Source organism: Sorex araneus, chromosome 2 (assembly GCF_027595985.1).
Source record: "Sorex araneus isolate mSorAra2 chromosome 2, mSorAra2.pri, whole genome shotgun sequence".
NCBI classification, from domain to species: domain Eukaryota; kingdom Metazoa; phylum Chordata; class Mammalia; order Eulipotyphla; family Soricidae; genus Sorex; species Sorex araneus.
Genome location: NC_073303.1, coordinates 78,755,795 through 78,770,266, shown reverse-complemented (window position 1 = coordinate 78,770,266; position 14,472 = coordinate 78,755,795). Strand labels below are relative to the sequence as shown.

The 14,472-nt window shown below is 36.4% G+C and overlaps 1 protein-coding gene across 1 annotated transcript in view; it reads left to right on the top strand.

Moving 5' to 3' along the window:
• The window catches only part of C2H8orf34 (chromosome 2 C8orf34 homolog), a 317,534-nt gene that overhangs the window by 288,112 nt on the left and 14,950 nt on the right, over positions 1-14,472 (top strand). The window contains exon 12 of the mRNA XM_055127065.1: positions 1,196-1,289. Coding sequence (XP_054983040.1) covers positions 1,196-1,289 — 94 coding nt within the window. The remainder of the gene's footprint in view (positions 1-1,195; positions 1,290-14,472) is intronic.

Sequence of the window (14,472 nt, the reverse complement as noted above, 5' to 3'; positions counted from 1 at the left end):
TCATTTTTCCTTTTTTCTACACAAAAGTTTGCTGAGTGAGTTCTTGCAGGTTTTTTTGTTTGTTTTAGTTTAGGCAGGCCAGTATATTATAGGAACTGAAAATGCATAGGCTAAAACAGTTATACAGGTCTTCAAAGATTTTCCATATAATTTATGATGCAGAAATATATAAAATGACAGTAAATGTGAAGTAATTGTTATACTGGAGCAAAAGACACATAAAAGAGTTTAAATGCAGCTGTCTTGGAAGAGTATCAAAAACTTCTATTGGAGATGACACCTCACCTTAGTAGGTACTTTAATGTTTGAGATAAATAGGAAAATGTAATACAGGAAATATAACATGTATAAACTTCTTAAAAGATCTGATGGAATGACAAAACTGAGAAACCACCTATTAATTATAGCTCCGTTGGAAATGTCACTCAAAATAGAATGGAGACTGTAGTGGTGATAGATCAAGTCTGACAAGAATAAATCATGAAGAGACTTAAGTATGGATGTTATCCTTGGAATAATGAGGTCATTGCAGGATGATGAAGAAGGCAATGGAGGCAATGGATTTATCATGTGGCTTCTTAAAAATTTCACTCTCATAAGGAGCAGTTAGGGAGAAATTGGGAAGGTATGGAAGTTTATTCTAGAGAATTTCAGAGATGTCCATTAGTAGTCTATTACAAAGAGCAGATGCTCAAGATATAGTTTAAAAGATATAAAGACAGAACAGCAAAAAGATATATATATATGTATATATACGGCATATCTAAACAAAAATAAGAAAGTGATAAGATGAAAGAGTTAGTGAAGCAATACTTGAAGGGTCCAGTTGTGACTGTACACTAAAGCTTAATTTTTATTCCTATTAAAAAGGCATTTGAAACTTTGAAGGCAAAGAAGCAAATCTTGTACAAATTTGTATGAGGTATTTTAATGTATCTATGCTAACAAGTGCTAAAATATTTATTAAAATTGAGAAAGGAACATAGTCCACATAATTTTTTATTAAGAAATAGAATGAAAAAGTGACTTTTCTCATTAATTATGTAATGAAAGTGAATATACACTTTGAACTCTTCACCATTGTGAAGAAATTGTTATTGAACTTTTTGACCACGTGTTTCACTCAAACTGAAATGTTTATCCATATTGGTATTTATGATACTTAGAGTTTAACCAAAAATATATTATTTTACAGGATGAATCTTTAAAGCAATTGCAGGTAGTTCATCAACCATGGATCTTGCCGAGTGATACAGAAAGTGAAGGAGTAGAGGCAGAACAAGATAAACGTGAGTAGACAATGCTGTTTTGGACAAATTGCTTAAATTAGCCAAAGGAAATCTACAATGAAGGTATTTCCTTTTACTACAATTAAACCTTGTCTGAAAAATAATTAAAATTTTTAGAGAGAACAAATATGAATGAGCTAGTATTTATGTCCACAGAGCTTGATTTAATAATGTCTTAACTCCGCTCTCACTGCCATAGAAGTACCACGTGTTAACCGATTGCACCACTGAAGGGCGGGTGAGTTCCCCTCCCCACCCCAACAGAGCAAGCTGGGCCAGCTGAAAACCTCAAGAACTCCTGGAAATATACCCGGGGGATCCAAGCAGAAACACTATCTGCACTCCTATGTTTATTTCAGCCATAGCCAGAATCTGAAAACAACCTGAGTGCTCAAGAACAGACAAATGGATAAAGAAACTGGCACAACTGCACAATGGAATACTGTAAAAAATACAAGCACGCACACAGGGAAGGGTGATGTGTGTTCACGGGCTCTCGGGGTCTCTCTCTCTTTCTCTCTCTCTCTCTTCTCTCTCTCTCTGTCTGTCTCTCTCTCACTGCTCGCATTCAGTGCTCTTGAGCCACTGTGTATGGTCATGATCGGGATGGCTCTTCTTTGTGCTCTGCTTCTCTGTGTGCCACTGTGCTGTCTGTCTCTCTGACTCTGTCTCTGTAGTCTCTCCTCTGGTCTCTTCCGACCTCTCTCTGTCTCTGTCGTCTCTCCTGTGGACTCTTCCGATCTCTCTTCTTCCTATCTCCCTCTCCGGAGCCCTTCTGCTTCCTCTCCGGAGCTTCTCTTCCAGGCTGTCAGCTCTGCAAGGGGCAAATGAGAAGCGCCTACCTCCTGCTTTTCTGTATGTGGGGGCCCTCTGGGAGGGTCTGTGCAGCGCATGTGCCCTCAGTCCTGGTGCGAGGTACAATGGGGCTGACTGTAAGGGAAATAGAGGCACTGACTGCAGAGAGAGATCAGTAGACTGTATGATCCATGACACACAGTCCTCTGAGCACAGAAAGAAAAAGAGAAAGATGGGGTGGGGGTGGGGGGAGTACAAACAACTAATTGCAGCCTACAGAGAGGAAAGATAATTATGTTAGATTTCCTGATGGTAATTGTTGTGAAGTGATTAAGCAGTTGTCCCCCTGAACTTGACTCCCAGTATACTGAATACTTCCATCACTGGCATTATTATTCTGTACTCTGAGGGAGCCAGCAGAACAGTCTTCTATAATGTAAAGTGTCCTAAAATAGCCTTATCCCACGCGATAGCAGCAGTTTTACATAACCTGTACAGGAATGAAGTCAGGAGAAGGACACAGTCAAAGTGTTCAGGATAGCACAGAGCCCAAATATCACTCAGCTGGCACATTCAGAAGTATAGTGAAGAACATGGAGACATTATACAGATTCCACTGAAGGGAAACAACACCTTCTATAGAAAATAACTGATGGAGACTGAGAAATTAGATTATAGGAAGTACAAAAACAGTACTTGGGAAAAATCTTTTAAGGCAAGAAATTCTAAGTAAAATGATCCAAGAGAAGATTTACATCAAACACAAAAAAAGAGAATCTTGCAAATCTAAAAGAATTAAAGGGGCCCACAACTTCTTATAGAAAAAAATAAATATTTATTCCCTTTCTACACCCCAAGCATTTAGATGTAAATTAGCTGTCTCTTTAGACATTGGATTTAAGAGTCTTCACCAAATTATTTTAAACATCATAAACTTTATGTAAAAATTTTTTCCAACCTAATGTATATAAAGATGGTTCACGTAATTGAATTTTTTTACTTTGATTAATAGACTCAACACAGTTTGAAATTAGCAAGATGAGATAAAAATATCTTTTCAGAATTCCCCATGAATTAAGTCTATAACTATTTCATAATTACAATAAATCAGAACTTAAAAGCAAATAAAATCAATCAAAATACTGTGTTTGATCCAATTAACAGGACTTGCATTTATTTCTCACCATATTTATATATAAGCATTGAGTGTGAAGTCTGGAAAACACCTTACTAATGCAAACAAAAACAAAATCTTCAAAATGCTCATCAACCCCTGTCATCAAATCATGGTTTTTTGCATATACTTTCACAAAAATTTTTAAGTGGATTATATCATATCCTCCTCCTGGTGCAAATTCTTTGAGAGATGATATTCACATTTTTACTCCCTCTTATTGGAATTTGTAATAAGCCCCCATTTAAAATAATAAATGTTAATAAATTAATAAACTACTGGTGAATAAATTAATAAATTTCTTTGATACACTACAATTTGCTTATGGGATAGTTAGAAATTTGAAACAAGTAATTGTGACAAAACTGGAGTGGTAGCACAGTGGGTAGGGCGTTTGCCTTGCACGTGGCTGACCCGGGTTCGATTCCTCCATCCCTCTCGGAGAGCCTGGCAAGCTACTGAGAGTATCCTGCCCTTACAACAGAGCCTGGCAAGCTACCCATGGCGTATTTGATATGCCAAAACCAGTAACAAGTCTCACAATGGAGACGTTACTGGTGCCCGCTCCAGCAAATCGATGAACTTGATGACAGTGCTACAGTGCTATTATAGTTTTTAAATTTCAATTTTAAATATTGAAATATTTATGTTTATCAAGACTTTTGCTTTTTTATCTACCAATAATTTTAAATAACACATTCTTAAATAATACCATCTAACCAGAGCCCTAGAATAAAAAATACTTGATTTCAACAATGTTGTACTTAGAAGTGACCCTTGGCAATGATAAATTGCTTGAAATAAAGTCAGTGTTTAAAAATAATTAGATGGTAATGGAAGCCACCTGGAAATGGAACTCTAGCTAGTATTTTAGCCAAACTCATTGCACAAAGATGTGAATACTTTTCTTGCGTAGTATCCAAAATTTAGGTCCTTGGACAACTGTTCAATGGAGCCACAGAGGCAATGCCATCTTCTCTGATGTGGATATGGTTTGTGAAACAGCTGGAAAGATATGTGTGGATCATCGACCTTTTTGTAAAATAAAACCATTATTTCATATGAATTCACCATCTGATTTAGAGTCCAGGGACTCATATACTCAAAATTTATGAGTGAAGAAAATGACAGGATTCCTCATTCCAATAGTAACAACTGTTTCTTGATTCAGTTTTCTATAAATTATATGTAGGTAATTTTGTGGAATTCTCTAATTTCTCATGAGACAAAATTATCATGGTGGAAGGCATCCAAATGTCAGAATCTTTATAGTTGTGCTTATTTATTATTGCATCATTTAAAAGTAAGATAGCTCAAATAAATTTTATAAAAATGCATTTTCAGGAAAAGAAGTTGAAATATTTAAATAGGAAGTTATAAAACATTTTATTATAAACAAGATAAACAGAACCATTAATTAAGTAGACTTTTCTACTCTGCATTTAGCATGAAATTTTAAGTCATATGCTTTAAAAAATCTCACGTAAGATGTGTTTTTAATATCTCCAATTATGATCCAAAGTCAGTACATACTAAAATCACAGCTATTTAAATTAACAAGGGTACTTGTTGATACTAATATTCTTGGACTGTATTACAGACCTAATGAATCAGAGTCTCTGTACATGGGACTCTAAATTAAACATTTCTAATAAACTGCACATTTATTCTAATCTTATTCCAAAGACTGAGTACTATGGCAATGAAGCCTAGTGAATCGGGTAGTTGTGTTTCCAGAACTGTTTTCATAGAGTAATTAGATCTTGGACACAGTCTGCTTTTCCCCATCCATAAGCTAAATTTGGATATGAATGTAGGGATGGAGAAGGGGAGCTGGACTTTGAAGAATGGAGTGAAACAGAGGGATGGGCATCTGGTAAGCAGGTACAACACCAACAAAGCCACAGTCAAATTAACTTCAGGCCAATTGATAAGCTCTAACTACATCTCAACCTTTAAAATATGAATTAAAAAGCTAGGGGGAAAAAAAAGCAAGCAAAAAAATCAAAATAACAACACGATGCCCAAAAGAAAGGAAGCAACGCCAAAGTGAATGGGACCTAATGCTATGGTGACTCAGTGTCACTTCAGATTTGAATTTATGTCTGAGGCTATAATATATTTAGCTCTTGCAGTGTGACCTTCAATTCTTTTAAGGAAGGGGAACTGGTATGATATTATATAAAATTTGACACCACCAAGAGGTGCCGGTGGTATGAAAAGAGAATGTTCTCTCCAGCTGTGGAAACAAGGACATTTACAATATTTTCTGGACTTTGGATGGAAACTATAAAGTCATATTTATTAGAAAGTATACTCTCATGTCTATACTTTGACTGCTTTGGACTAAATTTAAATCACCTATCTTAAAAGGAACCCCACATTTTAATAAAAATTAGATGGACTGCATCATTAGAATTTATTCAATGCCATCATCTGTAAGTGCAAGAACTGAGGCACTTACAACTCCTAAAATTGAACTCCTGCTTAAGATGAACACTGAGACAAAATTTACAGACTGCATGAAAAGATTCAGCAACACATGGGGGAGTGAGAAGAAGCCAAAAACGGAATTAGAAATCAAGAATTTGGAGTGATCGATTATTCAGAAAGAGATCACAATAAAAGTATGTCAAAACCTTTTAAAGAATAAAAGGACAACGAACCATACTGAAAGAAGAAAAAAGTTAGGAAAAAGACAAACGTAAAGTATTACCAGATTTCTACAAGTGAAAAGATGGTCTTTGAAACTAAAAGTTGATCAAGTCTTTAGTATCGCATTTTAAAAGCCTAGATAATTAAAGAAATTGAAAAGTGGTCCTGAACATCAAAATGTAACTGAAAAACATGAAAAATTTGAATTATAGCTTAATAAATAAAAAATAATGTATTAGACTGTGTATTTTACTTTGGTCACCAAAAACTCCTCCGCTACATTAAACCCTGTGAAATACATCTGTAATTTTTGTATATAAATATATTTATACCTGCATACATACATGCTTACCTATTAACAGCTCCACGGGTTAAAGAATAGAAAAGGAAAGAATGGTAATGATGAAAAATAAAATAAAAATTTCACAGGAATAAATAAAAAGTTTAAATTCTCAAATTAGAAAACATAATGAACATGGTTAATTTTATATCCACATCTATAAAGAATATCAAAAAGCAGGTAAACATTGAAAAAAATTTAAAAAAACTTATGTAGATCAAGTGAAAGAACAAATCTAGATTTATAGGAATATTCTCAGTTGATGTTACACATCTTTGATAGGCAGAGAGGAAATCCTCTGCCCAAATAAACTACCACATATGAGTATTCACAGAATTTTACTAAGGGAATTATTTCAAGTTTAACAAGAAAAGTTTAGGAGAAATTTCAAATATGAAAAAAACCAAAATTTTAAAAACATGTTCACAGTTATTAATAATGACTGAATAAAATTTTTTAAAAAGACTAATTTCTAATAAAAATGGAGGGAGAGAGAAAATATGACAAATATTAGATATAAAACATGATGCAATAAATGAGTCAATACTTTGTTAGTTGCAAAAAGTGTGTGAAACTAGAGGTACAAAAAGTGCTATGTAATTGGTAGTAAATTTCTAAATTTTAGTGATGATCAAAAATATAGGAATGTAAATATTCCTATATAACATGAAACAATAACAGTAACAATAACAGGTTTCATTCCCCTGATCCTAAAAAGAGCCTCCAATCATTGGGTAAAACAAGTAAGGAAAGGCTGCTAAAATCTCAGGGCTGGGACAAATGGAGACATTACTGGCGCCCGCTTGAGTAAATCAATGAACAAGGGGATGACAGTGATACAGTGATGTTCCTAGGATGTATTTTTACAGAGTAATATGAAATGTCCTTAATCTTTCAGGGAGTGTTTCTGGTAGGTCTTGGGGAACCATTCAGTGCTGTGGATAGAACCTAGTGTCCTGCATGCAAAATATACATTCAAGCCTTTAGAGCCCCACTGAATACAAAATGGTAAATTTTATTAAATTTTGAAGTAAAATTTTGAAAAAATTGATTTTATTTAGCAGGTTATCAGATAACTACCAGGAAATTGTGATCTAGCAAACTATCTTTACTATAATTATGTATTTATGAAGATAAAATAACAAAACTAAATATTTTAAAAGTTAATAAAACATACTGTAAAATTCTTAGAACCTTGAAAGGGTAATATAGAAATGCTATTTCAAAGGGTAATATATAAATGCTACTTCAAAAAATTAAGTATATTTTTAATTAACAGCAGTTAATATTAAAGGATTAAAGTTCACAATTTGATTTAGACTCTTTCTACTACTCTGGATAGGAATGCCAGATAAAAGGAGTTTATTTGTGATTCTTTTAATGTTTTCTTTCAAGACTCGTTCTTCTTCCTTTATTTGATAGAGTGATATGTGAATGGTGCTATCACTGACTTATTCAAGGGGAATTTATTTAGCTTCATGAATATATATGTGACTGGTTTATTAAATTTATCAATTTTTCCATCAATATTTTATTCACCCAATGCACTTTATTTATCATCATCATCATTATGCTATTGATCGTCGAATCTTCTCATGCGGTCTCAGTAACATCTCCATTCGTCCTAGGCCTGAAATTTTAGAAGCCTCTCTTTACTCTTCCTTTCCAATGGTGCCACATTTGAGGCTCTTTCAGGGTCCGGCGAATGAGACCCATCATTGTTACTGATTTTGGCATATGAGTAGGCCATGGGGATTTTGCGAGGCTATCCCATGTGGGCAGGAAATTCTCTGTAGCTTGCTAAGTTCTCCCACAGGGAGAAGTAGGCTATAAGGTTTCTCGCTTCTAGAAGCTTGGTTTTATAGTCTCTGGATGTTGGCCATTGGTGGAATTACTCGGCGCCGGGGGGCAGTCCCTGGGTGTGACCGCCTAGCTACTGAAAAATGGGTAGTCTGGGCAGAAGAGGCCCAGTCCCGATCCAAGCAGGCTTGGAGGTCTCAGCCCCAGGTCTGTTAGAAAACAGTATTCACAAGTAAAACAATAATGTTCTAAAGGTGCTAAGGGTAAACTTTAACCTATATAAATTAAAAGAGCTTGTCAACTATTAAGGAGTCAACAATAGGCACAAAATTAGCAATACTAGGGCAAGAGAGTTCAGGGATTAAAGTTCTGGCCTTGTACGTAGCTGGCCCTGGTCTGATACCTGGAGCTGCAAAAGGTCACCACGCAACTCCAGGAATGATCCGTAAGCACAGAGTCAGGAGCAAGACTTGAGCACTGTTGTCTCCTCACCTCTAGTCCCCACAGCCCTACCCCACACCTCGTCATTGCCTGAGAGAATCTAAGTCATAGCAGGATTTACAGTCTTGATGCCAAGATCATTCCCAGGGAGACAGTGAAAAGCAGCAACACAGCCACATGACTGTAGCAACATCTATCCCATCAGCAAAGTAACTGCACTGGGGAGTGCAAGTCAGTTCTGTGATGATCCCCAAGCATCACAGAGATCTGTTGCCCAAACCAGATTCACTAGTCACCCCAATGCCTGGAAAGATGTGATCACAGGGAAAGAATCTCATATCCTGATCAAGTAAATCAAAGGTAGTATGATACATCCAACAGACAATCCAGATCCTGATTTCATTAACTGCAAATACCAACCCCTCTGGGCGGGGGGATCACATAATTTTTAAAAATTTGTTTTACAAACTTATTTATACTTTATTTATATAAATAATTTTTATATATTTAATTTTTTATTTTAATGTAAACAAAAGCCATCACTGTTGATACTATTCTAGTTGAAACTGATTAGATAACAATGCTCCAATATTAAAATCAGTAAGGATAAAATAATTTTTATGTGAAAATTTTTATGTCTGATCACAGGATTGTTAAGTCTTTATCTTAGAATTTATTAAGCCATTTGTTTCTAGTTGAGTCATCTGTCTATATTATTGTTTCTGTTGAGATTCGTTGGCTTCTATGTTACTTTGCCATCTAATTTGGTGAACTCCTTCTGAGTATTCATATTGAGGAATTAGGAGGTGGCCACACAGTCAGGTGACTAAAGAATCTATGGTCACAGTCAGTGAGTACACATGGCTTCAGATATGAGGTGGGTATGGAGGCCAGGGCTTTGAGGAGTAAGAGGTAAGGGAGTGGAGAGGGGGATGCTGCCACTTTGACTCTGAGAAATATTAGGGTTCTCAGACTAGGTACAGGGGTACCTAAAATTATTCTCAGTTTGATGTTTCTGCAGAGAATATTCAATGAAGGTGTGGAGTTGAGCCCTGGGCATGGCTGTAGCGGTGGGGTGTGGATGCAGCTGCCAAGGTTTGGATGGGGCTGGTGTTTAGCCTGTCTGCCTCACAAGGGTGCCCTGAAGTTTTCTGCATTGGGGACTAATGTTTTCCATGAATTTTAGCTGCTTGGGGTGCATCTCCTCAGCAGAGCAGGACCAGTGGGTGTGTGAACATGGCAGCTGCTGTAGAAGGTGGGCGTGGCTTCCAGGGTCTCTGAAAGTATGGGACATGCAGAGAGGCTGCCCACCTGATTCCAAAAACACCAGAATTCTCAGCCTAGGTGCTGAAATTATTCAATTTGGCATCTGAGCAGAGAATACTCATGAAGAGGTAGCGTTTAGCCCTTGACATGGCTGCAGTAGTGGTGTGTGGATGAGGCGGCCAGGCCTTTTGGCAGGGTGGGATGTTTCAGCTCATCGACATCCCAAGGGTGCCTTGGAGATTTTAGCCACGGAGACTTGTATATCCATGAACTTCAGCTGCTTGGCATGCATCTCCTGGGAGATTTAGTTGGTGAAAGGTCCGTGACAGGCTCACAAAAAGAAAAAAGCAGGGACCAAGAAAGGAATCAGGCTGAAAGCGTTTTTTTTTTTCAAAGCGTTTTCCAGGCAGGATTCATGGGTCTCCTGAAGAGGTTACGGAGTCTGCATCCAACATGCGTTCTGGGGTGGGTTTATACAGGAAATCTGGGGAGGAATGCATGATTAAGGGTAGCCAGCTCCAGAGCTTTGGAATAGGTTTCAGAAGTTAAGAAATTCCTGGATGTTTTCACACATGCAGATCCTTCTCCCTGAACCCCCGAGTTGACCTGAGTTCCCTGAGTTGGAATCCATAGCACAGGGCCAGGGAGGTATTCAACACGAGGCAGTTGTGGGATTGGGGGGGGGGGCTGCCTGGGCTCACAGAAGGATGGGGTTGGGGGAATTTCCCCACCTTGACTCTGAATAAAACCTCATCCTGGACACCAGGTACCTTAAATTATTTGCAGTTGTGTGTGTCTCTAGGGATAATTTTTGCTAAGTGCTGGAACTGAGCCCTGGGCGTGGCTGCAGCAGTGAGGTATGGGTACAGCTACAGGGTCTTCTGCTGGGAGATATTCCGGTGCTCCAGAGTTTTCATCTGTACGGCCCATGTTTCCATGAATTTTAGCTCCTTGGTAACTTCTCCTGGGAAGTGTAGACTGGTAGAGTGTAGAATTGGTAGAGCAGGACTGATTGGTGAGCCAACATGGTGGTGGTTGTGGGAGGTACGTGAGGTTGTCAGGGTATCTGGAAGTACATGGGCTGTGGCGAGATGCTCTGTAGTCCGACTCTGAAAAACACCAGTGTTCTCAGCCTGGGGACGGATGTACCTAGAATTATGAAGAGTTGCATCTCTGCAAAGGATATTCGTGAAGCAATAGAGTTGAGCCCTGGGCATGGCTGCAGCATGGGCACGTATTCAGTTCACCCGATTCGGAGAGATTTAGACAGAGCAGGGCTGGCGGGTGAGTCAACAGCGGCTCTTGGAGGAGGGCATTGCCCAGGAGTCTTTCTACCCTTTGTTCTCTTCCCTCTTCTTTTGAGACTCAGATTAGATGTGTCCATACCCTTGATGGTTTCTTTGAGAGTCTCTGAATAAATGTTAACTTTTCCCATGATTTTCTGCTTCCTTAGACTCAATCTCAACCTACTTACCTAGTTTCTTTGATTCTTATGTCAATTAAGATCTGTTACTGAGCCCTTCTAGTAAAATTTTGATTTTCATTACAGAACTTCTATTTTTACTTCTCATTTGTCTTTCCTCATTGACAGTCTGTATTTAGAGAGAGTGACAATTGTACTTTTAACTTATTTATACTTTTAACATATCTATACTTCTTGTAAATATATATATATATATTTTAAAGTCAGTTCATCACTGTGGCTTTCTTGATAAAGTTTCTATAGTAAGTTTTCTTTTTCTCATGTGAATTATACTGAACTTTTTCAAAATTTGCGATAATAAAATTTATTTTTAAAATGCCACTTTATCGAAACCTACACACAATATTAGATAATGTGGCATCTCTGGAAATTAGAGACCCACATAAGGTTCTTTTTAAAAAAATTTTCTCCATTTGTTAATGGTTTTGCTATGTTTTGTGATTTTCATGAACTAGTATATTATTTGTTGTGAAGACTCTGAAGTTTCTGCTTAGTAGCTTAATAGACAGTAAATTACTGGAAAAAATACTAAGGCATGTAGTGAATACTACAATTCAACTTATACAGACCCCCTAGGTCAACCATGAGTGAGAGACAGAACCATAATAGGTTCTATCCTTTGAGACATAGTATAGAACATCTACAGATCTTTCTCAGTCCACAACAGTATATGTCAGGGCTTTTCAAAGTATTTTTGGAGATTTCATTTGCCAGATCTTCTTCTTCTTCTTCTTCTTCTTCTTCTTTTTTTCTTTTATGTCACACCCAGAGATGCTCAGGGGTTATTCCTGGTTCCGTATTCAGGAATTATTTCTGGTGTTGCTGGGGGACCATATAGGATGCTGCATATGGAACCAGGTTGGCCCTATGCAAAGGCAAACTCCCTACCTGCTGTACTATTGCTCGGGCCCCCAGATTTTCTTTTTAACTGTAATTGATAAGCTTCTTGTTTGCTCACAACTGGAATCACTGTCACCATCATTTGCTCTCTATTATTATAATGCCACTCATTATTTCTAGCAATGTCATAGGAGCATGGTATGTTTCTCAGTAAATGGACTCTATGGAATCATTTCTGTCAAGTCATTTCATTGATAATTTTCCAGGTAGCTTCGTTATAAGTTAAATAGTGACGATTTTCCAAATATTGAATATTTAAGGAAACTTTAAACCTATTTTTCCTCTTCTAGTAAATGCTAAGCTAATATTTTTATAGTATCTTGTAAGTTTTCTGGATTTCAAAGTAACAGCAGAGCTCACAAGAAAGAATATTCTATAAATAAAACCTTGACATAACTCACTGTCTTTATTGAGATTCAGTAGTGTCTAATTTTTAAATGTTTTATGGGTTGTTGCAAGATTTAGGTCACTTTTCAGAGTCATAATAAGTGTTGTTTTGAGAGATTTTTATTGTTTCTATAGAGTAGTAGACATTTCAAGATAGACCAAATGCTAAAAATCTTTCTCTATTTTTCTTGATTATGTCAGTCTACTTTTCTCTTTGAGGAATAGGAACATGGCACCTTGATATGGGTATAAAACATAAATAAAACTAGTTGCTGCTTGGCATTTTCACAAAACATAGATTGTTCTATGAAAAGCTATTAAAGTAATTTTGTTTTAAAATAAGTTTGGGGACTTTAATTGTCACTACATTTGAAAGATTTTAAAGTTAAGCCATACCATTGATGTAATATCAATTTTTCAAGAGGAACAAAGGAGATATACAATTTAAAATAAACATGTCAAATATAACCAGTATCCTTTTTTAAAATGAGAAAAAATATTGTCCATTGTGTATAGCACTGTCGTCCCATTTTTCATTGGTTTGCTCGAGTGGGCACCAGTAAAGTCTCCATTGTGAGACTTGTTACTGTTTTTGGCATATCGAATACACCATGGGTAGCTTGCCAGGCTCTGCCGTTCGGGCGGGATACTCTCAGTAGCTTGCCGGGCTCTCTGAGAGGGATGGAGGAATCCAACCTGGCTCAGCTGCGAGTAAGGCAAATGCCCTACCCGTTGTGCTGTCACACCAGTTCCTAGTCCAGGAACTATCCATTATGAACTTGGAAAAAATGTTACAGAGACTTTCCTAAAAGATCTATAAAAAGAAGTTCATGAGCAGTCTTGAAGCAACAAAATCTGTTCGCTTTTGTCATCAACTCTTTTGCCTGTGTACTTGAGTTCATTTATCCAAACGTCTATGAATTTCTGTTTTAAAAATGACAATGTTCAATGATTATTAATTTCAAAACAGATGTTCTGGAATTTAGGAGGTGCTAATCTAATCTAATCCTTCATCTCTTTTCTTTTTTACAAGAGTGAAGAGGAAATTAATCTTTGAAAAAATTGTGGGCTTCCTCGTGTAAATTTTGCTTTCTCATTTGCAGCTAGTATTGTTTGCTTTCATTACACACTACCCCTCACTCAATTGCACCAACCAGAAAGTGACACAGTTGATTTTGAGATTCTTTAGAACCAAGGTGCTTGGGAAAATAAGTGGATTACAAAATTTTGCCATTCCCCAAGGATGCAACCAAGCTTTCACATTTTATAAATGATTTGAAAAAAAAATTTTAAAGGTACCATTTAATGTCTGTTCTCCTTAACCTGAGCTCAGGCTACTTTTTCATGGGTAGTTTCTCAAGATTTGTATTGAACAATGCTTGAGGTATCATCTTATCGGATCCATTACTAATCAATTGAAATAATTGAAGCAGTAGTTTATGGAAAACATACAGATCAAACTTCTAACTAACGATAGTGGTTTATTTTTGAAGGCCAATGGAAATCTTGATTTTTTTATTCTTGATTTTCACCTTCAAGTTATGTGAGTATGCAGAAAATTCAAAGCACATGGCATCTGAACTCACACTAGACAGTATTAATTTATTTAATATATAAACATTTGCATGCTTAGTATCTGTCATCATCATAACTATTTAAGGTGTTATCTTTAACCTGCATATTTATGTGTTTATGTGTAATATAAACATTTTTGTCCCTTTGAAACAAAATATTGTAATATCAATTTGAAAATTTTTATTGTGAAACTTATTTTAGAAAATTATTTTGATTTTACATAAGTTTTTGTGATTCTGCAAACCAAATGCCTCTGAATTATTCATGTGGCATACTTCCTTTGAAATGGTTCCAGTATTTGTGATAAAATTCTAATATGAAAGATTCAATTGATTTCTTAACGCATAGAAAAATTTTAAAGGTAATA